Here is a 24,113-nt window from a genome sequence, read left to right as displayed (position 1 = left end):
TATCAAGGCCCTTCTCCCCCGATTGCTCAGTTTGGCCGGGCGGCCAGCTCTAGGAAGAGTCCTGGTTGTTCCAAACTTCTTCCATTTTAGAATTATGGAGGACACAGTGCTCTTGGGAACCTTCAATGCAGCAGAAAAATTTTTGGTATGCTTCCCCAAATCTGTGCCTTGACACAATCCTGTCTCTGAGCTCTGCAGGCAGTTCCTTCGAACTCATGGCTTGGTTTTTGCTCTGATATGCATTGTCAGCTGTGAGACCTTTTATAGACAGGTGTGTGCCTTTCCAAATCATGTCCAATCAATTGAATTTACCACAGGTGGACTCCAATCAAGGTGTAGAAACATCTCAAAGATGATCAAGAGAAATGGGAGGCACCTGAAATAAATTTCAAGTGTCATAACAAAGGGTCTGAATACTAATGTCAATGTGATATTTAAGTTTTTTCTTTTTAATAAATTTGCAAAACTTTCTAAAATCCTATTTTCTCTTTGTCATTATGGGGTATTGAGTGCAGATTGACAACGGAAAAAATGAATTTGAACGATTTCAGCATAAGGCTGCAAAATAACAAAATGTGAAAAAAGTGAAGGGGTCTGAATACTTTCTGATTGCACTGTGTATAAATACAGGGCGAGTCAGAAGTAGCACCCAATTTCTGTTTATATATATATATATATATATATATATTTCTGTCAGTTGATTGTATGTTTGCCATTTGTATTACAGTGTCCAAGAAGGTAGACATAAATGAATGACATCTGCAAGACAATTATTAACAAGACATCCCAGAAAGAATCTGCTAGCCGAAAAAACAGAAATCGGGCGCTACTTTTGACTCACCCTGTATATATTTTTTTTTTTTTTTTTTTTTTTTTTTGTATACAAGATCGAGGCTCGTGAAAGAGCGAACATTAATCACACAGAAAGACAAACAGACACATAAAACAAATAACATCGGGAGCGGTAGACAAGATGGGGAGAGAGGGGGAAGGACACAAACACAACATTTGAGAGCAGGGACCGAGAGACATGGAGAGATCTGTGGGAGGGAGAGGGCTTTGGGGGGGAGGCATGTGAAGGGGGGGAGGCATGTGAAGGGGGGGATTTGTGAAGGGATATATTGTTGTGGATTTGAGAATTGTTGTGGTTTTGTATTGTTGCAAGTGTAATGAATTGTTGTAAAATATCACCCTCCGTGTGTAAAGGTCAAAGGTCGTCCTCCTAGTTAAGCCATGTACATACACGTAGCGTCGTAGCCAATCATATACCCTCTTCAGTAGTTATCTCCTTATTCTATGTAGTTGAAGGCTCTGTTCCCACTAGTTGACACTGCATTGCACCAGATGACATAAGCTCCCTTCCATTCCCAAAGCCTCCGTTGCCAACTACATTGGGCGGTTTTCAGCATTTGCCGCCATTGGCCATGTGCTCCGTCTCGGGGAAAAAGGGCGTTGCCCTCCACTCGTCATGAGAAGGTGGAGCCCAGTGAGCCCCCACCAGCCAATCAGGGCTGGTGAGACACCATCACGGGCGTGGGCGGCTTGATCGCGACGGGCCTTATAAAAGTGTGTGGGGAAGGATTGCGAAGGGAGATGCGTCAGAGAGCGAACCCGTCATGCCATGCCCCTCACGAGAGAGAGGAGATACGAGAGATGAGCTTTGACTCCACCATGCAGATTTGACTCGACCACGCAGCTTTGACTCCACCACGCAGCTTCGACCCGCTGCTACGCGGGAACCAGATTGCGGTGGCATCGGTGGCCGTCGAGGTCCAGCCCGACGTCCCGTGCGGGATGAAGCTCCAGCCAGCGTCCAGCTGAACCTTCCTCTCCCTCCAGCCATCCACCTCCTGCCATTCCTGTCATCATCCCCCGTGTAAGTGTGCTTGTAGTCTGTCTTTTGTCTCGTCCCTGGGTTTAATTAAGACTGCAGTAGGTAAGCTAATATTTGCACTGTGTCCTTCTGGTTCTCCCGTCCTTCTGTATTTATTTTATTATCCTTCCTTCTCCTTGGTTTCTTTAATTGTGTACATATTAGTAATAAATCATATTTGTATTTCCTACCTTTGTTCTTCTTTCCTTTACATCCGTTTCGTCCTTGTCTTTTCCCTCATTGAATACCTGTGGCATGATTTGGCCCACGTTAAGGATCGGGTCTAGTTCTTGTTAATAGTTCGTGCCGCGGTTGCTAAAACCGCTCGGCAATAAACATCTGTCCGCGGTAAGAACGAGGTTGTGCACCTACCTCTCCGGAGGGAGCTGTGCAGCGTCAGGGACCACGTCGGCCAGTCATAGGCGAGGGGATTAATCCCCCCTCAATAAGGGGAACAGAGGCCGACGTTGGGTTCCGTAACAATATATATATATATATATATATATATATATATATATATATACAGTGAACCCTCGTTTATCGCGGGCGTTACGTTCCAGAACCCCCCGCGATAAACGAAAATCCGCGAAGTAGCGACCATATTTTTTTTTTTTTTTTTTTTTTTTTTTTTAATATATATTTTAAAGCATTATGAACTCCCCACACTCTTATTAACCTTTCCCATACTCTTATAAACACTTCCTATACTCTTAAACACTTTTTACACTCTTAAACATACGTAATTTTAACAACATATAAAATTCTAATGGGTACTCACCATTGAAGATACTGTAGCTACCCATGGGTTCCCCAAGCAAGACCAGCATCAGAATCTCCTTGCTCCAGCCGGTGACGTCACCGGCGGGGATTCCCGGCACGAGAGTGGCTGGTCACGTGACCGCTAAAGCGTGCCGCGCTTTGCGGGTATAATCAGCTACACCTGTTGATCACGTGACCACCGATTCACCGAAGCACGCCACGCTTGAGAGGCGTGGCTTTCGGTTTCTGGTTGTGCTTTATAATGCAGCCCGATAAATGGGCTTTTCAGTGTTCCCGAGTTGGTTTTGAGAATAAATATCTTCTCGGACGAGTTTGTGTCTTGCCCGTCATTTCGTCCGTATCAAGCAAGAGCCCCGGCTCTTCAATACTACAACTTGCGTGAAGAAGATGATGATGAATTAGCTGTGCAGTACTGATGACGATGAAGGTGATGACGATGATGTACTGGCGTTTTCCATACGCACGACTCTTTGTCTACCCTTCTACTGTACACTATGTACAGTATTTTATTTCTTGTAATATGTTTTAAATACTGTATTTTTCTTATTTCTTTACGTTTTTTAATTTTTTAGGCTAGAAAATGCTTATTTTACCACAAAAATATTTAAAATAATAGTATATAAAAATACATTTATACCGCAAAATCCCACGATATAGCGAAAAATCCGCGATATAATTTTACATATACTAGCGAGAAAAAACCGCGATGTACCGAATCCGCGAAAAGTGAACCGCGATATAGCGAGGGATGACTGTATATATATATATATATATATATATATATATATATATATATATATATATATATATACACAGACTTGGCATTTAATATGGAATATATATTTTTTCTTGACGGGTTTACTTTCTTAACTCAGTATATCAATCTGGTGAGTTTCTTTTACACTTTGGTGATTTATTTGTTAAAAGAACTATGTCACTGATTGTCTGTCGCAGCAAGAAGTCAACAACAGGATTATATCACAGGTGGCGTGGCAAAATGTACGGACAGGTGCATTTGATGATTGACTTCACAGTCGGGTATACAAGCGTTGTTGCATTCTGTATTAGTGGAAAACAACTACTGCACGTCTCCAAAAGTTATTGCCGCTTCCTCTGGAGATGGTCCGTCAACTCGACAATGCTGTTTGTCATGGAGTGGTGGCTTTACGAAATTACGGCATGAAACAGCGAGTTATTGCTCGGCAGTATGGCATCACTCAAGGTCAGGTGTCAAAGATCCTGAAACGAAATGCTCAAAGGGGTGTCCCTACTCCAATACCGAGGCCAGGACGTCCCCGCAGAACCACAAGGAGGGATGATCGCCAGCTGCACCGGTTAGTCCGCAATGGCCGTACCAAGTCAGCTAATCGGCTTAGGGCTGGGTGGCAGCAACTGACAAATGTGCCTGTATCCAGAAGGCTAGTCAACCAACGACTGGTTCAAGCAGGCTATCGTGCCAGGCGTCCCCTGAGAAAGCCACGCCTGACCAGACAACACCGCCAGCGCCGATTGCAGTGGGCCAGAGAGCACAGTCAATGGCAGCCAGGACACTGGAATCACGTGATCTTCAGTGACGAGTCTATATTTCTGGTCTATCGTCAAGATGGCCGCGTCCGAGTGCACAGACAAGTGCATGAAGCCGTCAACAAAGATTGTATAGTGCCAAGAGTCCAAGCTGGAGGTGGTGGGGTGACCGTTTGGGCTGCTTTTCATGCAGGGGGCAAAACTGACCTGGTTGTTCTGAATGGAAACCTGAACCAGTTGAAGTACAGGGCCATTCTGGAAGAAACATTGCTTCCATTTGCTCATGCAGCCTTTCGAGGAAACTTTGTCTTCCAAGATGACAATGCACGGCCTCATCGTGCTCGCATGATCCAACACTTTCTTGCTGACTGTGGTGTAGAGCATATGGAGTGGCCTGCCATGTCCCCCGATATGAATCCGATAGATAACTTGTGGGCAGAATTAACGCGTCAAATCGACCACTTGGACCAGCAGCCGTCCTCTGTGCGTGAATTGCAGCAGGCTATTGTCACTGCATGGCAAGCGCTTCCTGTCCAAACCTTGGCAAATCTCGTGAACAGCATTCCTCAACGTGTACGTGCTCTCCTGAATGCTCGTGGGGGTTACACGAAGTACTGAACTGTAATTTTACTGTCCGAAATCCCAGTCGTAATTTAACTTTTGTTTTTGTTTAAAAAAATTTGGCTAATGTGCAAAATAAAGAGATACTTCTGGAAAACGTACAGAAGTTTAACACAGTACTGTCCATGAATTGAGTTCGATATCAGTTTACATCACTTTCGAGGATCAATTTATTTGTTTCGAAATGTCAAATGTGGTTTTTGTTTCTTTTAAAGGTCACATTAACAAAATCTAGAATAATTTCAACATAATTCCAATGAACTTTTGGTTCTAAGACATCTTGAAAAGTAAGTTCACCCCCACAAAAAAATATTCCATATTAAATGCCAAGTCTGTATATATATATATATATATATATATATATATATATATTTGCGGCTTTCCGAAGCCCGTTCCCTTACAAAGGGGAGATTAAGCCCCTTTTTCTCTCTGGGTCTTCGAACCGCGAGACTGAGTCGCCACTTCCGGGCAGATGTGGAGAATGGTCTTGGGACAATTTCGCACGTACCTTGAGAACCCACGCCGCAGCGGAGGCGGGGATCGAGTCTCACACGAACCACGCGTAATTGAGTACACCCGAGCGGATGGCGTACCAAGTGACCCACTGACCCGTGCTGTTACCTTTCTTATAGAACCCGATTAGAGCGATCTAATTCGTACCACGCTAAGCCAATGATGGAAAACACAAAACGGTCGAATCAAAGGAATAACACGATTTAATTATTATTTACACAATGTACAATGGTTCGGTAGAAGAGACACAGGGCAGTCTTAATCAGTCTTACTTTACCCAGACAATGGGCCCACTTACACACACACAGGGAGATGGAGGAAGAGGAGTTCGCGCGCAAAGCGCGCCTGCTTCGGTCGCTCCGGGAACAGCTCACCCGGTCGTGGCCCTCTGGCGGTCACAGCACGTATCCCGACGAAGGCAGGCAGGCAGGTGGGAAAATCCTCGCGGCGCGTATCACGGCAAAGGCAGGCAGAAGGAAATATGCGTGTCTGTGGCCCGGCGCGGGTCTCTCTTTACAGCTGTGATTAATACTGCGCAGAGCGCGGGGAGCAGGGCAACGTTCGTACACACGGAGTTATTCGGTTCCTCCAATATGACTCGACACAACGCAATCTCACGCGCGTATCCTCACAACTCCGATTCGTAACTCTTCTCATGGGCTGCGCAACTCATCTGCCATCTCACCAACTTGTCTCAGCGCATCTCTCATAACTTCAATCTGACTTGCCCTGCGCTCATCTCATAACTGAGGTGGGGGGCTCTGGGCAAAGGGTTATATCGCCCCGCCCTAGCCCACTCGAACGTTCCAAACCCCGCCTTTTGCCACAATGGCAAGTCACTCCCCTCGAGCCCTGATTGGCGGCTCGTCCTTACCGACCACTCCCACTCCTCCTGTCCCGCCTTCCTTCGGCCTCGATCGACTTGTTCAGGCCTGCCTCGTGGTATTTCATGCCAAAACCAAAAGCATCGAAGCATCGTAAAGGACCTAATTCTCATTACCCTACTCAACGCAAAACTAAACACAGGAAAGGTCTACGCTTACATTTACTAAGAAATAACTGAGCTTAAACGAGGCTACATGTTGTAGTGTAACGAACTAAGATGGGATATTAACCTTTATTATAAAACCACAAAACCGCAACAATATATATATATATACATTATACATATATATATATAGCCAATAAAAGTGAAGCTTATACTTTAGTGATAAATATTTGATGAAATCTGCATGAGGATTATGGAAATTGCGTGTTTGCTGGATTTAGAAATAAGGCTAACATTGATCATCTATGCAAGGAAAGATATACAATGTTTGAAAGGGTATTGAAATGTACAAAAGGTGAATGGAGCCGTTTTCATCAGACAAGAACAGATAGAGTCTCCGGGAGGCACCATGCTGGGAAAAACAACAAGTCTGCACTTCTTCATCTTAAATACTTATCCTCAATGGTCGGAGGTGTAATGATAACCAGATGCCTTATTGAGTGCATGGTGCCAGTCTCTCTGCAAAATCCCTGACCTTTCCATTCCTCAGTCTGACTCCTGAGACAGCAGGAGATTTCTTTTGTTCCCAAACTTACTATAAAAACGAACTGCATTCAACCACTCACTGGAAGACTGGCTGGACATGTTGTGTTGAATCTGTAATTGTAATATGTCGGTATAGTATTGTTAAACTTTGTTGTAATCCTTGTTGTATTTGAAGTGAATCTTCTCCAGGGAATTAAGTCTTCAAAATTGTTCTTGGTGTGTGGACATTCAAATAGATACACCTTCGTCAATTCTGATTTCGGACATTATGTCTGTGTGGTATACATAAAAATATAATCTTTTGAATGTTTTGAGCAAAAACAGCGAACTGCTTTTTCTTTTCTTTTTTTTCTTGTATACAAGATCGAGGCTCGTGAAAGAGCTAACATTAATCACACAAAAAGTCGAACCGACACATAAAACACAAAATAAGGGGAGCGGTAGACAAGATGGGGAGAGAGGGGGAAGGACACAAACACAACATTTGAGAGCAGGTATATCGGGAGAAATGTGGGAGGGAGAAGGCTTGGGGGGAGGTGGGAGAGGTATAAAACATATGAACACTGTCGTGAAAATCAAGCTCAGACACGACTTGACCTCTGGGTAGGTTTAATATCATTTAGATCTGTAGTACATCCTGTAAGAATACATGCATGCAACAGGCATTAAAATCAGAGTATTTCATGAGCAGCAATGGTCGATTCAATATAACAATGGTCCAACAGAGAGGACAGTCAGCGCAGCATTTAGGGGCGTACATACCATTCAAACTACAGGACTATGTCACAGTGAGTTCCGCTGGAGTGTCCGCGCGCGCCCCGGTTGTCCCGGGAAGGACTTCAAGGAAAGAAGTTGGAATTTCAAAAAAAGTGTATCTGGGGTGAATTACCGGGGGTAGAAAGATCACGGTTTTGGATGGGGGAAGATAAGAGATGGTGGTGAACAGCTGTTTTAAAGACCTGGAGGGAGGAGTGGGATTGAAGGGAGTGGGGGAGTTTGTTCCAGAGGCGGGAGAAAATAGGAATGAAAGAGTGAAAGTGAGCAGAGAGCCGAGATTTCGGCAGTTTAACCATCAGAGGGTTGCTGGCAGATCTTGTGCGACCTGTAGGAATATTTGGGGGACAGAGCACAGAGAGAGCTGGGGGTGCAAGGCCGGAGAGGAGTCGGTAGAAAACAGAAAGACCACCAACCTGCCTGCGGTGAGTGAGTCAAAGGCCCTCGGAGTTAGCTTCATCACAGGAGATTCCAATGATTCTGAAAGCTTTGGTTTCAACAGCGTGAAGCCGAGCTAGGTGTGAGGCAGGAGCACCGGCCCAGAGGGGGGAACAGTATTCCAATGAGCTGTGGATGAAAGCCTTGTATGTGGTGAGAAGCTCAGGTGTGCCAAGGTATGACCTCGCACGACGGAGGATGCCCAGTCGGCGACTGGCTTTGGAGGCCAGCTTGGAAATGTGGTTTTCCCAAGAAAGATCATGGCAGACAGCGAGACCCAAAAGCTTGAGCGACAGAACTTCTTGGAGAGGATTGTTGAGAAAGTAGATGGGAGGGTTTTCCAGTCGGTCTTTTCGAAGACACATAGTAAGAGTGTGAGATTTGTCAGGATTGAAAGACGTGTTTATGTCTTTCAATTTACTTAGCAATTACTTAGCTTAGCAATTTACTGAACATGAAGCTGTTATAATATGAAATATGATCGGGTAATAAATCATGTGATCAGTTAGAGCATGGTCATTTCATGTTAAGGTGTACTCTACCTGGTCCCGAGTGTGTTGAAAGTAGACTCAGATGTGGCTGAATGGAGGAAGAGACCATCTCACTCATAAGAAATGGAATGATAATTGCTTTGGAAGAGTTACTGAAGATTCATGATCAGCAAATTTGGCCCAAGATAGGGTTAATTCTGGCATACACCTCCCTCCTAAGCATGGTAAAGACACCTTCCTCTGGAAGATTGAAAAATGATTTCCACCATTACCACGGGAATTTCAAGTGACCATTTGCCTGGACCACATTGTTATGCGTGGGCTAAAGGTGACCACCTGCTTCAGTTCAATGACCGAAACATCCATCTCGTCAGCAGCGAACTGGAAGCTCATGTCAACAGCCAAGAGCGTTTCTCCCATTGGCATGACAGCCTCCTACCTGATGTTCCAACATGATGTCATTGCTTCAGCGACTGCCAAAGGGAACCAAGTCCTGGATGGGGCTGCTGGCCAGTGTGGAGTTTTACTTGGATGGCCAGGCATCTTCTCTCTACACTGGGCCTCCATGGCTCCACTGGCTGTTTCTGGTGCGGGCCACGGACCACTTGGATACCATGGTCCTAAAGTCTCCATCGATGCACCTTCCATCTCTGGTCCACACCTCGCACAATCTTGGTGGTCAAGCAACATCTTGTCAGCGCTCTCTGCCCACTCACTGTGTTTGAGGAGGCAGGTCAACTGCACCTGGACGACAACCTTGTTGAAGATTTGCTAAGGCTTGCTGTAAGAGCGGCAATGATGCTACGTGTGGAGCAGGGTCATTTCATGATCTTGTCCATCTACCACCATATTGGAGACCACGCGCAATAGCTTGTGTGCTGCTGAGACACGACAGGTTGTGCATTACAGGCACGAGAAGACGATGGCCCACACCTGGTTCCTCAATCACATGAGTGATTAGTGTGTGTCTCTCTCTCTCTGTTGACGACAGGGACAGAGTTGCAGCGTTCACTTTGCAGCAAAGCATCATATATGAAGTCACCGAATGTTGCAGGTGTCAGGCATTGATTCTGCTGATATTGTCACCAAGATTGTGGTGGAAATGAATAAAAATAATAATAATAATTTTTTTTAAATCTAGAACTGAAATATTTTGTGCATTTGAATGAGGTGAAACTTGTTTGCAAAGATACTTGTGCTGTTAACTGAATATGCATCTAATTGAACAATGTGTGATGCACCCCTTGTTGGCACAAGATATCCTAGCCATTGCAGACAACCTCATATAATTGTATTGCCAGGCAGTGAATCATTTGAATGCAACAAATTGAACTGTCAACAACGGATGGATTGAACGAACAAGAAGTCGTCTTGTAACGACCGAATCTTTCCATGCGGATGGTGCAAGCCGAGGTAAAAGGTAAATTAGAAACCCAGATTTAGATTAAAGGGTCCTCTGGTCTTTAATTGTCCTTTGAGTCGGATAAAAACGGGGGAATGTGAAAGTCTAAATGGACTTCCTACTGTTAGTCTTCGATATATATATATACAGTCACGTGAAAAAGTAAGTACACCCCATGTACAGTTTTGACTTTTTCAACATATTTCAACATACAGCTATTTGATCTTCATTTCAACAATATTGACAGATAAAGGTGATATTGTGGCGGACACAAAAGCCCACTGGCGTGGTGACATCATTCCGCGCACCAAGTGGGCGGTGGCCACGCCCGAGGGGTAGGCGTGGCCTCATGATATACACCGGGCGCGCAGCCCAGAGCGCGCCAGTGTTACAGTGAGCTCCTGAAATAAAGACGCTTATAAGTTACCGCTTGTCCGCTTCCTCCTTGCTCGCAAGCAGCGCGCGTAACGCCGCGCTTTAATATAATATAACAAATATCATGAAACATTTACATTTTGTAGTCCATTGTATAATTTAAATAAACAAATGCAAATTTCGCATGTGGAAAAAGTAAGTACACCCTTGGCTCTAATAGGTGGTATTGCCCCCTTTGGCAGAAACAACCTCAAGTAAGCGTTTCTTATAACTGTCGACCAGTCTCTGACATCGACTGGCAGAAAATTTTGCCCACTCCTGCATGCAGAATTATTTCAGCTGTGCGATGTTTGAGGGGTTTCTTGCATGCACAGCTCGTTTCAAATCCCCCCACATCATCTCGATGGGATTTAGATCCGGGCTTTGACTTGGCCATTCCAGAACCCTCAATTTCTTTCTTTTCAGCCATTCCTTGGTGGATTTACTGGTATGTTTAGGGTCATTGTCATGTTGCAAGGTCCACCTTCGGTTGAGCTTCAACTTTCCGACAGATGGCCTCACATTATCCTCAAGCACCCTCTGGTACAATGAAGAATTCATAGTGGATTCTATGATGGTGAGCTGCCCAGGACCTGATGCAGCAAAGCTGCCCCAAACCATAATATTTCCACCACCATGCTTTACAGTTCGTTCTTGTGGTCAAATGCTGTCTTTGGTTTTCGCTAAACATGTCCTCTGGTACTGTGGCCAAATAGCTCTACCTTTGACTCGTCTGTCCAGAGCATATTGTTCCAGAAGTTATGGTCTTTGCCTCGGTGTTCATTGGCAAACTTTAGTCTTGCCCTGATGTTCTTTCTGGACAGCAAAGGTTTCCTCCTGGCACACCTCCCATGTAGATCAAATTTATGCAGCCTCTTTCTAATGTTAGACTCGTGCACTTTGACATCAAACGTGGCAAGAGCTACCTGTCGGTCCTGTGATGACATTCTGGGGTTCTTTGAGACTTCTTTCAGCATCTTGGTCTGCTCTCAGGCTGAACTCGCTGGGGCGGCCTGGCCTGAACAAGTTGGCAGTTGTTTGGAATCTTCTCCACTTGTAGATGATCTTCCGGACAGTCGAATGATTGATTTCAAATTGTTTGGAGATCTTTTTAAATCCCTTCCCAGACTCGTAGGCATCTATAACCTTGTTTCTGAAGGCCTCAGAGAGCTCTTTTGATCTAGGCATGGTGATGCCACACACTTCAACAACAAAGAGCAAACCAAACTAAATGTCTGAGGTTTAAATAAGACAGGTTCCTCCAAGATCCTCTCTAACGATGTTCTAATCATTTGCACCTGAGCTGGTGCACCTGATTCTAATTTTAGGTATTTGAAGTAGTGATAAATGTAGGGGTGTACTTACTTTTTCCACATGCAAAATTTCCATTTATGTTCATTTAAATTATACAATGGACTACAAAATGTAAATGTTTCATGATATTTGTTATATTATATCACCTTTATCTATCAATATTGTTGAAATGAAGTTCAAATAGCTGTATGTTGAAATATGTTGAAAAAGTCAAAACTTTACATGGGGTGTACTTACTTTTTCACGTGACTGTATATGTAGCCAATAAAAGTGAAGCTTACACTTTAGTGATAAATATTTGACTAAATCTGTATAATTGATTATAGAAATTGCATGTTTGCTGTACTTAGAAATAAGGCCAACATTGATCATCTATGCAAGGAAAGAGATACAATGTATGAAAGGGTATTGAAATGTACAAAAGGCGAATGGAGCTGTTTTCACCAGACAACAAGTGTGCACTTCTTCTTCTTAAGATACTTATCCTCAATGGTCGGAGGTGTAATGATAACCAGATGCCTTATTGAGTGCATGGCGCCAGTCTGTCTGCAAAACCCCTGACCTTTCCATTCCTCAATCTGACTCCTGAGACAGCAGATTTATTTTGATCCCAATCTTACTATAAAAAGGAACTGCATTCAACCACTCGCTAGAATATTGGCTGGACACGTTGTGTTGAATCTGTAATTGTATACATCAGCATAGCATTGTTAAACTTTGTTGTAATCCTTGTTGTATTCGAAGTGAATCTTCTCCGGGGAATTAAATCCACAAAATTGTTCTTGGTGTGTGGACATTCAAATCGATGCACCTTCGTCACTTCACTCCTGGTATTTAGATCTTTCCTTCCGAATGCTGTAATATCAATGTGGTATCCCCAAGCTCCATTGCTTTCTCTATCAGTTTGATTATTTGGGGGTTGGTCTTGTTCAATTAATTGCATGCATTGTGTCATCCATTAATGTGGGGCACTATCAAAGCTTTTTTGTAATCTATCTATCCTGTGGATAATTTTGTTCTTCTTATATTGCAATTTTCAAGTATGGCATTGTTTAGTAGGAGGTGGTCTATCATTCCATAGCATCCTCTTTTAAATGCTTTTTGTTCTGCCTCTATGCATCCTGCTTGTGTTAGGTGAATGAATATGAATGAATGATCGTTTTAAGGCCATTTTTCCCCACTAGAGCGGGGGTTAGCCTTGCGGGCCCCATGACAATCATGGTTCCCTGTTTGAGGCAACGTTTTTATGGACGGATGCCCTTCCTGACGCCAACCCTTGGTCGCCTCTTACGATGCGCAGGGATACGGTGCACCTATTCTAAACCGGGGTACACACCGGGATCATTCATCCTAGCAAGCTGGTACTCAATTTGCCGACCTCGGAAGGATGACAGGCTGAGTCAACACCCCTGGCGTTAATTCAGCGATCGACCGGGATTCAAACCCAGGATCCTAGGATCCCAAGCCGGCACCCTAACCGCTAAGCCAATATCATTTCGGTGATGATTCCCATCAGTACTTTGTCTTGTTGTGGGGATTTGTTGTGGATATCTGCCCTGTGAGCAATCCTGAGCAACAGCAAGCTATTATGCAATCAAGTGAGGAGAAAGTGAGCAGGCAGACGCACAACTTGGGCATATACCTTCTTGGCACACACCCCTGAGTGTCATCGTTGACCCATGTCAAACAGATGAAGACCTACAGCTTCTTTGCGGAAAGCAAAATGGCTGGAGGTAACAAAAACATGTCAAACAATGACAACCAGTCACAGAAATTGACTAAAGGGACACAGACCCCTCGTAGGCTGAGGCCTGTCTGTGCGGCCACACCGAGCAGCCGGAATGTGTGCTGAAAAGGATAATAACTGCACCTTCTCCAATGAGGAAGGGGATCCTGCCACATGATAAGACAGCTCAACGCCAAAGCTAAAAGGTGTTGCCCTGTTCCACAAACAACAACTACTAGGTTCCAGATGAATCGGAGAAGACAAATGAGCTGGAGCTTAGAGGAGAAGGGAATCAGCCTCCACTGCAAAGTGTATTGTGCGCATGAAGCATAAGGGAATAACGGTAGAGGAGAAAGATTAATGAACCAATTGAAAAGACCAAGGCTTGCAGCAAAGGCCAAACTAAGTTTCACAATGTGGTTCATTTAATAATGATCCTTTACCGAAAAATCAGGTGGAGAAGTTCTGGGACAACTTCCTCCCACCTACTGAAACCCAAAAATGGAGATATCAACTGTGTGTGTGTGTTTACACTTTGTCAGCTTGGCTCGCAGAGCACTTTTAACTGCCATGACTAACGCAAAATCTGTAAGTCAAATCTTCTTTTAAGCATATTTTTTATAGCACATAGACAAAAGGGTGGCTGTTTCAAAATTATTAACCATGATTGTTCTGTTCCTGAATGAAAATCACTCATGGAAATATAGGAATAGCAGAAATATCTGTGGCTAAGAGGAGTTGGGTTTGTACTAGTGCTGGGCGATAAGAGTGATGGGCCGATAATCATGCTTTAGATTTGCTATCGCGATAACGATAATGGAAATTAATTATCGCAATAACTGCTGCGCATGCGCAGTAGGTAAATCACACCTTGAACCTGGATAATGACAGTGTATTGGCTGTGTTTAGCGGTTAGTATGTTTAGTTTCTCCCAAAAGATATACCCATTTAAATGCAGCGTTATAAAATAAAGCAGGTGATATAATATGTAATGTATGTTTTCTAAGAGGTAATTTCAATGGTAAATCATCAAGAAATAAACGTCAAGACAAACAACCAACTACTCAAGGTGCCAAAAGCACTTCCGGTGTCGAAATTGGCGATCCGTTTGAGTTCACTTAGTGCATAAAGTTGTGCACTCAAGGCCACATCATGTCAAAGGACAAGCAGATGAGCATCCTCAATGTACTGAGTTTTGGAACTGAGGACAAGGACAAGCAGGTAATCTCGTGCTTTTCTCTCACCGTTCTCGTTGGACCAAACGGAAAGGGCAAGACTGTCGTCTTTCATATATTTATTTATCCCATTTTAATCACAACATGAGATTGCTTGGCATTTATTATTCGTGAAGTTCCACATAAAAGGCATTATTTTAAATTCCTGAAGAAGATCATATCTGACGTTCTTCACAAATGTCCCAATTAGCATGTAACTTGCTCGGTGTGTTCCGTTTGCAAGCAGCTTGCTCGGTGTGTTCCGTTTGCAAGCAGCTTGCTCGGTGTGTTCCGTTTGCAAGCAGCTTGCTCGGTGTGTTCCGTTTGCAAGCAGTTTGATCTGTGTGTTCTATTAGCAAGCAGCTTGCTCGGTGTGTTCTGTTAGCAAGCAGCTTGCTCGGTGTGTTCTGTTAGCAAGCACCTTGCTCGATATGTTCTGTTATCGTGCAGCTTGCTCGGTGTGTTCTGTTAACGTGCAGCTTGCTCGGTGTGTTCCGTTGACATGCAGCTTGCTCGTTGTGTTCAGTTGGCATGCAGCTTGCACGGTGTGTTCTGTTAGCAAGCAGCTTGCTCGGTGTGTTCTGTTAGCAAGCAGCTTGCTCGGTGTGTTCTGTTAGCAAGCAGCTTGCTCGGTGTGTTCTGTTAGCAAGCAGCTTGCTCGGTGTGTTCTGTTAGCAAGCACCTTGCTCGATATGTTCTGTTATCGTGCAGCTTGCTCGGTGTGTTCTGTTAACGTGCAGCTTGCTCGGTGTGTTCCGTTGACGTGCAGCTTGCTCGTTGTGTTCAGTTGGCATGCAGCTTGCACGGTGTGTTCTGTTAGCAAGCAGCTTGCTCGGTGTGTTCTGTTAGCAAGCAGCTTGCTCGGTGTGTTCTGTTAGCAAGCAGCTTGCTCTGTGTGGTCTGTTTGCAAGCAGCTTGCTCGGTGTCTTCCGTTTGCAAGCAGCTTGCTCGGTGTGTTCCATTTGCAAGCAGCTTGCTCGGTGTGTTCCATTTGCAAGCAGCTTGCTCGGTGTGTTCCATTTGCAAGCAGCTTGCTCGGTGTGTTCCATTTGCAAGCAGCTTGCTCGGTGTGTTCCATTTGCAAGCAGCTTGCTCGGTGTGTTCCATTTGCAAGCAGCTTGCTCGGTGTGTTCCATTTGCAAGCAGCTTGCTCGGTGTGTTCCATTTGCAAGCAGCTTGCTCGGTGTGTTCCGTTAGCAAGCAGCTTGCTCGGTGTGTTCCGTTAGCAAGCAGCTTGCTCGGTGTGTTCCGTTAGCAAGCAGCTTGCTCGGTGTGTTCCGTTAGCAAGCAGCTTGCTCGGTGTGTTCCGTTTGCAAGCAGCTTGCTCGGTGTGTTCCGTTTGCAAGCAGCTTGCTCGGTGTGTTCCGTTTGCAAGCAGCTTGCTCGGTGTGTTCCGTTTGCAAGCAGCTTGCTCGGTGTGTTCCGTTTGCAAGCAGCTTGCTCGGTGTGTTCCGTTTGCAAGCAGCTTGCTCGGTGTGTTCCGTTTGCAAGCAGCTTGCTCAGTGTGTTCCGTTTGCAAGCAGCTTGCTCAGTGTGTTCCGTTAGCAAGCAGTTTACTCTGTGTGTTCTGTTAGCAAGCAGCTTGCTCGGTGTGTTCCGTTTGCAAGCAGCTTGCTCGGTGTGTTCTGTTAGCAAGCAGTTTACTCTGTGTTCTGTTAGCAAGCAGCTTGCTCGGTGTGTTCTGTTAGTATGCAGCTTGCTCGGTGTGTTCTGTTAGCAAGCAGCTTGCTCGGTGTGTTCTGTTAGCGAGCAGCTTGCTCTGTGTGTTCTGTTCGCGAGCAGCTTGCTCGGTGTGTTCCGTTCGCATGCAGCTTGCTTGGTGTGTTCTGTTAGCATGCAGCTTGGTATCACTTGCCAAGCCAGACGTTCCATATAAATCACTTTGCAAACTGCTCATCCAGTCGCTCGGCAAAAAGAGCAAAGCAGTTTCGTCCAGGCAAAATAAGGTCCGACTTGAAACAAATTGCAACAGAATTATGAATTAAAGAGTATGACCGAACACACGTAACTCTAATATGGCTATTCAGTTTGTTCTTGTGTATTATAGATTGTTATTGTATGTTACATGGTTCTCAAAGGGCTATTTACATTATTTATATCATCATATTATCGCGATAATGAGGTCCATTATCATGATATAGGTTTTGCCATTATCACCCAGGCCTAATTCGTACCATTTCATTTCCTGTTAATACAATTTGCTAGTGGTGGCGGTGCTTATAACGCACACATATACACACACAAAAACGGATGCTTCTCTTTTCACCAATAAATGAAAAAATCGAGTACAACTTACCTTGTAGCTCCGGAGTCAAACTATATATATATATATATATATATATATATATATATACAGTGAAACCTTGACTTATGAGTTTAATTCGTTCTGTGACCGAGCTCATAACTCAATTTGCTCGTTTCTCAAATTAAATTTCCCCATTAAAATGCATTGAAATGCTATTAATCCGTTCCAGCCCCCAAAAAACCACACCAATTTTTTTTGTTACGTGTTTTTAAATAAGAAAAATGTACTTTATAAATAACAAATAATGCATAAACAAGCACGACCTCGTATATACTGTACATAATAAGCGGCGTTACGCGCGCTGCTTGTAAACAAGGAGGAAGCGGCCAACGCGGTAATTTGTAAGAGTCTTTATTCAAGAGCTCACTGTAACACTGGCGCGCTCCGGGCTGCGCGCCCGGTGTATATCCTGAGGCCACGCCTACCCCTCGGCGTGACCGCCGCCCACTCGGTGCGCGGAATGATGTCACCACGCCAGTGAGCTTCCGTGTCCGCCACAATGTAAAGAAATAAACTGGTTTTATTAAGTGTATTTACCGTGAAGATCAGACGAAGATGCTGGCGGAGGTGGAGGAGATGACTTTTGCCTTTTTCGCCACACTTTCCTCGCTTTCACTTGCAGGGCGTTTCAATAAAAACCTGTCCAACGAGGTTTGTTTCTTCCTCCCTTTCAAAATGTTTCGATTGTACTGCCTCGCCAAGTCGACAACACGCACACCTCGCTCATGTTTTTCGACGACTGCGTGTTTTATATCCAAGCACATCATCCTCTTCTTCTTCTCAGTACTGCCCTTGGCACTCAATTTCTTAGGACCCATGGTTAAAACTAAGAAATTTTCCAAAATAACCAAAATGCGAAAACAAAGCAGCAGCGATATACGGCAGAGATGCTTGCACGGCAAGATAACCACGTGACCGGAACCCACATGGTGCCGGGTGGCGTAAGCTCGTAACTCAGATCTCGGCTCGCATCTCAAAGCAATAAACCGCCCGAGCGACGGCTCGTATCTCGGAAAACTCGTAAGTTGGTGCACTCGTAAGTCAAGGTTTCACTGTATGTATATGTATGTATATGTATATGTATATATATATATATATATATATATATATATATATATATATATATATATATATATATATATATATTGTTGCGGATATGGGATTTGCATCCATCCATATCCGCTTGTAAATATTCCCCTATTTCCTCAATACTTCCCAACTATCCCCAATCCCCCATTCCCTAGTCCCATTTTCTGTAAACAACACTCTGTAGACCCGACCTCCCCCTATTTCCCCCATTAAATGTCGTGCCCAGGTTCACCGCATCTCATGTAAGACAACTATAGGACATCTTGCTAGTTATTCTTAGTCTATGTCAGTTAAGGACTCGTTTCCATTAATTCTGACCCTTCGTTGCACCAGAATGTGATTGTATGGCACCGTTAGGAAGTTTAGGACCTCCCAATACCTCCCCGCAGCTCTTCCTCACAGTTCAACAACAACAACGACAACGAACGCAGGGAGTGCGCGTCCTCACTCCGGCTTGGTTGGTAGGGGGTGTTGGGAGGGCACCAGGCCTTCCCAACGAGCCGCCATCGAACATGTGCTCGACGGGGTTACCAAATAGGGGCTCCCTGTCAGCTCCTCGTCAAGGGCGGAGCCCGGTAACCCCCGCACCCAATGGAAGCGGCGGACCGGCCCCAGTGGGGCGGAGACAACCAGCCGAGGGCGTGTCACTCCCCGCTGAGCATGCGCAGGGAGAGGGAGGTGACGTCAGATGCGCGCTGAGCTTGAAGCAAGAAAGACGTCCCTTCCGAGCGCTGTGAGGCCTCCCCGCATCTTCTGGACTGGACCGTGCTTTATCCTGTCCCCGAGCCAAGGTGCACCTTGTGCTATCGACCTACCTGTCCCTTCCTGCCATCAATCCCTGTGTAAGTCCGCCTTGTTCCGTTTGTCTGTGGTCTGTCTGGGATAAGATAAGACGGTAATTAAGTGCCCATCTCTTCTGTGTCTTTACCTCACTGCCTTGTAATCTACCCCTTTTCTCCACCACTGTAATTATACCCTCCTCCGGAGGTCTTGAGAACTGTACCCCTTGCGTCGTTTCCTCTTTCCCAGTCGTCGTGTCCTTTCTATCATTGATTTGGCATAGCGCGATTTGGCCAACGTCTGGGTGAATCGGGTGAGTTGGGGAAGAATCGGGGGAACTGTTAGGTCACGGCAATACCACCGCTCGGTAAATAACATCTAAACCGCGTCCGTAACAATATATTGTTACGGATTCGTCACTTCCGTTGTTGTGGTTTTCATCCACTTGAAACATTTCTGGTTCCATGTATTATTATTATTGTTGTTTGAGGGAAATAGCAATTCTTATTGTCAAAAGGTAAAAAGGTTAATGTCTAAATGAAACAGGAACCGGATGGCGACGAAGAGGAAGAGAGAAAGAAGGCGGAGCGAGTGAGTCGAACAAGAAGGAGCCGAGCTACTTGCAGTCTGGAGCGAACGTTGGCGAGCAAGAGTCACGAGTGAACTTTTGGGTTCCCGGGAAAGGGATTCCTGCGACAGAGTTGTCATCGCTGTGACCGATCACCCTGCGTGTCAGGTTTTTGGTGGTGGATTCCGAGGAGAATTATCGTTGGACCGTTATGTCTCAAGAACGGGTCGTCGGCCATTTTGACTCGCGCGCTTCGCGCGTCAAGCAAGGTCTTTGCTTCATCAGCCGTTTTCACCGCTTTCAGACGTATCTGGCATGTGGGTGTGCACCGTGGCTTGAAGATTAATTTGCGGTTCGCAGACTGTGATCCGTGAAAGTCAATACCCGAGGGTGTGATTTCCCAGTCGCCTTGGGGGCGCCTTTGTGCAGCTGTGGCTGTGTGATTGTACTTGCCATCCGAATGGGATTCTGGTCTCGATCGGACATCGTTCTGTCGATCGCTAGAGCGGATCGACTCTGGCTTGAAGCCGGGGAATAAGAGACATTGGGGATGTTCTTGTTTCACTCACTTGGAGCACAGTGAGTTCCATATTACAAAACTGATGGTACCATCATCGGACATATTGATAGTACTATTGAATACTATTATTGTTGTACTGTTATTCTTGTGTGATCTTAATACAATATTTGTTTGTGAGTAACAATTGGGGTGGCTTCTCCATTGATCTTTGACATACAGAATAACACATTTTTCTGCCGTGACTCCTCTCGGGGCTCGGAGGTGCACCGTGACCAGGGGTTCGGGGAGGAGCACGTAACAATATATATATATATACACATATATATACATATGCAGTATGTCCTTGCTTATCGTATCCTGATTTATCCCAATTTAGTTTTAATGACCAAATATTCAATTATTGCAAACGTGTTTCGTTTTATTGCAATGCCATTCAAGGAAAAACTTTCAAACCAAGCACCTGAAACAACCACCCAGGATGCACATGAACAAATTTTCACTCAACTACACATGCACTGTACATTATATTGCCTATGTGCTCACAGGATGGAGGACGCTCAATAAGAGAGAGAGGTCTACGTTCCTTTTGAAACAGCCTAACCTAATAATGAGTTCCAAGAGACCCGGCAAAAATTAAGGAAACATCAGACTGTGACCAGTTTGTGTGCTATGGGACTAACCAGAGCGAGAGATAGTGCCATGCAGAACATGGAGAAGTTATTAAGTGCATGGATCAAAGATCAAACTAAATGGCTTGCGGACTTCCTCTCTGGTCGTAGTCAACTTGTGGCCCTGAATGGGTTTCTCTCATCTCCCCCTTCCTGTTCTGGCTGGAGTTCCTCAAGGCAGTGTTCTGGGCCCTGTGCTTTATCTGGTCTTCATCAATGATCTCTCTGACTGTTAATATGTTAATATGTTAATATGTTAATATGTTAATATATATATATATATATATATATATATATATATATATATATATATATATATATTATCAATGATCTCTCTGACTCTCTTGAAAATCCTCTATCTCTTTGCTGATGACTCCACTCTCTGCCGCTCCATTCCTCATAACTCAGATGGGCAGTCTGCAGCCTCCTCACTCTCTGCAGACCTGGACAAAATCTCAGACTGGTAAAACAAGTGGAACATGTCTTTCAATCCTGACAAATCTCACACTCTTACTATGTCTCTCCGAAAAGACCGACTGGACAACCCTCCCATCTACTTTCTGAACAATTCTCTCCAAGAAGTTCTGTCACTCAATCTTTTGGGTCTCACTATCTGCCATGATCTTTCCTGGGAAAACCACATTTCTAAGCTGGCCTCCAAAGCCAGTCCCCGACTGGGCATCCTCCGTCGTGCGAGGTCATACCTTGGCACACCTGAGCTCCTCACCACATACAAGGCTTTCATCTGCAGCTCTATGGAATACTGTTCTCCCCTGTGGGCCGGTGCGCCTGCCTCACACCTAGCTAGTCTTCACGCTGTTGAAACCAAAGCTTTCAGAATCATTGGAATCTCTTGCGATGAAGCTAACTCCGAGGGCCTTTCACTCACTCACCGCAGGCAGGTAGGTGGTCTTTCTGTCTTCTACCGACTCCTCTCCGGCCTAGCTTCCCCAGCTCTATCTGTGCTGTGTCCCCCAAATATTCCTACAGGTCGCACAGGATCTGCCTGCAGCCCTCTTCTGGTGAAACTGCCAAAATCAAGACTCTCTGCTCACCTTCACTCCTTCATTCCTCTTTACTCCAGCCTCTGGAACAAACTCCCTCACTCTCTTCAATCCCAGTCCTCCCTCCAGGTCTTTAAAACAGCCCCCATCCAAAACCTTGATCTCTTCTACCCCCGTTAATTCACCCCAAATCCACTTTTTTTTTTTGAAATACCGACTTTTTTCTTTCCTGGAAGTTCCAGCAGTGTCCATGTGTTTTATACTTTCCCACCCCTCCCTCCCCCCCCCCCCACCTGCCTTCCCATGCCTCCTCCCCCCCAAGCCCTCTCCCTCCCACAGATCTTCCGTTGTCCCTGTTCTCTGCTGGTGTGCTTGTGTGCTTCCCTCTCTCTCCCCATCTTGTCTCCCACTCCCTTTTTTATATGTTTTGTGTGTCCGTTCGTTGTTGTTGTTTTTTGTAATTAATGTTAGTTCTTACACGAGCCTCGATCTTGTATACAAAAAAAAGAAAAAGAAGTCAAATGCCTTCATCTTTTGCTCTAATTCAAGAAAAAGCCCGTAGTTTGTGGAATGATTTAGACATTAAGGGTTTGGAAAACATTTAGGATTCGTGGGCGCAGGTAAGTGCCTCGACAATGAAAGCTGGAAAAAAGTGTGGCCCGAGTGTGTCCACAATTTCATGGGGTTTGTTTCATGGTCTCTGTCTCTGTGCCGGTCTGTCTCCGTCTCCCTGCCGGTCTGTCTCCGTCTCCCTGCCGGTCTGTCTCCGTCTCCCTGCCGGTCTGTCTCCGTCTCCCTGCCGGTCTGTCTCCGTCTCCCTGCCGGTCTGTCTCCGTCTCCCTGCCGGTCTGTCTCCGTCTCCCTGCCGGTCTGTCTCCGTCTCCCTGCCGGTCTGTCTCCGTCTCCCTGCCGGTCTGTCTCCGTCTCCCTGCCGGTCTGTCTCCGTCTCCCTGCCGGTCTGTCTCCGTCTCCCTGCCGGTCTGTCTCCGTCTCCCTGCCGGTCTGTCTCCGTCTCCCTGCCGGTCTGTCTCCGTCTCCCTGCCGGTCTGTCTCCGTCTCCCTGCCGGTCTGTCTCCGTCTCCCTGCCGGTCTGTCTCCGTCTCCCTGCCGGTCTGTCTCCGTCTCCCTGCCGGTCTGTCTCCGTCTCCCTGCCGGTCTGTCTCCGTCTCCCTGCCGGTCTGTCTCCGTCTCCCTGCCGGTCTGTCTCCGTCTCCCTGCTGGTCTGTCTCCATGTCCCAGCTTATCTGTCTCCCCGTTTGTCTGTCTCTCTCCCTGTCTGTCTGTCTCTCTCCCTGTCTCTCTATGTCTGTCTGTGAGTGCGATATTTAAAAATGTTGTGCTCGAGTTATGACAAAACTTGATGGGACGAGTTGGTTCGGTGACAAAAACAATTAACAAGTCGATTAGATTTTGGTTCAGGTCCGAATCCAGATCCGATCTATCAATGAGATACAAAACGTAAACTGTTCACCTGGAGGAGGTATGTGCTCCACCGAGTACCGTTCTAGTTACCTGTGTATACACTAGCACTTTGCGAAGACGTTTCTACTCCGTCGTGTGCTCTTCGTGTACCGACTGCTTAAGTTAAACCAAATCATCGATATTCCTCTTGCATCCCATCCAAGGTTAGTAGCCGAATCAGGCGCCCATTTTTTTTTTCTCTCTGATTTAAACCACGACGGATAAACGAAGAAAACGTAACAAATAACGAAATGCGAGGAATCGCACAGGTAAAGCGAACTCTCACGAAGACGTGGACAGCGATGGGAAGGATAACGCAGCGACGCAGGCGACGACCACGTCCACGGTCGGTCGATCCCCCTATTACATGTCTCAATAGCAATACACTTGTACACAGGTTCTAGTTGCGTACAACGCGCGGACACGCACCGAGGGCCCGAGGCTCACACGACCCGGACTAACCTGCGGCTGTCAACAGGGTTTGGGCCTCGAAGATTCCCTCACAATCCCGGGCCTTGTCTCGGACTCCGCGGAGTTTGCTCGATCCAGGGGCAGATGGAGAACTCCGTGAAGATTCCCTAATGTTGACCGAAAAGTCTGGAAACAAGCCGGAAGAGGAAGAGCAACAGAGAGCGAGGCGAAAGTAAATTAAATAAACAGAGGTCAGAGTGCAAACGTTGAAGGAAACAGGATGAGGCGAATGAATAAGGGATAATAAGAATGAGACACGGAGAGGAATGGCGACAGACAGTTTGTCACTCAGGAAGTCAGAGGAAAAGGAATTCGAGAAGAGGAAAGCCAAAAAAAAAAAATTCATACTACTAGGTGGGGCAGGTACAGACAATTAGAATTACAAGGATATTATGAGAGGGACATAAAATATGTTTAAGGGCGATAAAAGACCACAAGGAGTCCGTCCAAAATTATCGCCATTTTCATCACTGTCGTACAAAGAGCAGTAAAACAGGAGAGCGGGACGGGAGGAGGGCGAGGAGGACGAGGAGAGCAGGAGGAGGGCGAGGAGGGGGGTTATTCGGAAACGAGTTTAAATCCTTTTTGAAAATTGACTATTTTAAACCATAAATTGAGTTCAGAAATAA

General features: G+C 45.5%; 1 protein-coding gene across 3 annotated transcripts in view; it reads right to left on the bottom strand.

The window, feature by feature from the left end:
• The window catches only part of NEK7 (NIMA related kinase 7), a 131,150-nt gene that overhangs the window by 106,812 nt on the left and 225 nt on the right, over positions 1–24,113 (bottom strand). The window contains exons 1-2 of one of the 3 annotated variants that reach the window (XM_078767522.1): positions 23,964–24,033; positions 23,476–23,610 (exon numbers count right to left, since the gene is read on the bottom strand). Coding sequence is in view for 1 of the 3 variants with exons in the window: in XM_068105208.2 (XP_067961309.2) it covers positions 23,476–23,830 (355 nt within the window). In the remaining 2 variants the exon portion in view is untranslated. The other 2 variants (XM_078767521.1, XM_068105208.2) reach the window with 2 other exon arrangements.

The sequence above is a fragment of the Myxine glutinosa genome, chromosome 13 (genome assembly GCF_964187855.1).
Source record: "Myxine glutinosa chromosome 13, kmMyxGlut1.1, whole genome shotgun sequence".
Lineage (NCBI taxonomy): Eukaryota > Metazoa > Chordata > Myxini > Myxiniformes > Myxinidae > Myxine > Myxine glutinosa.
This window is presented reverse-complemented; position numbering and strand designations above follow the sequence as displayed.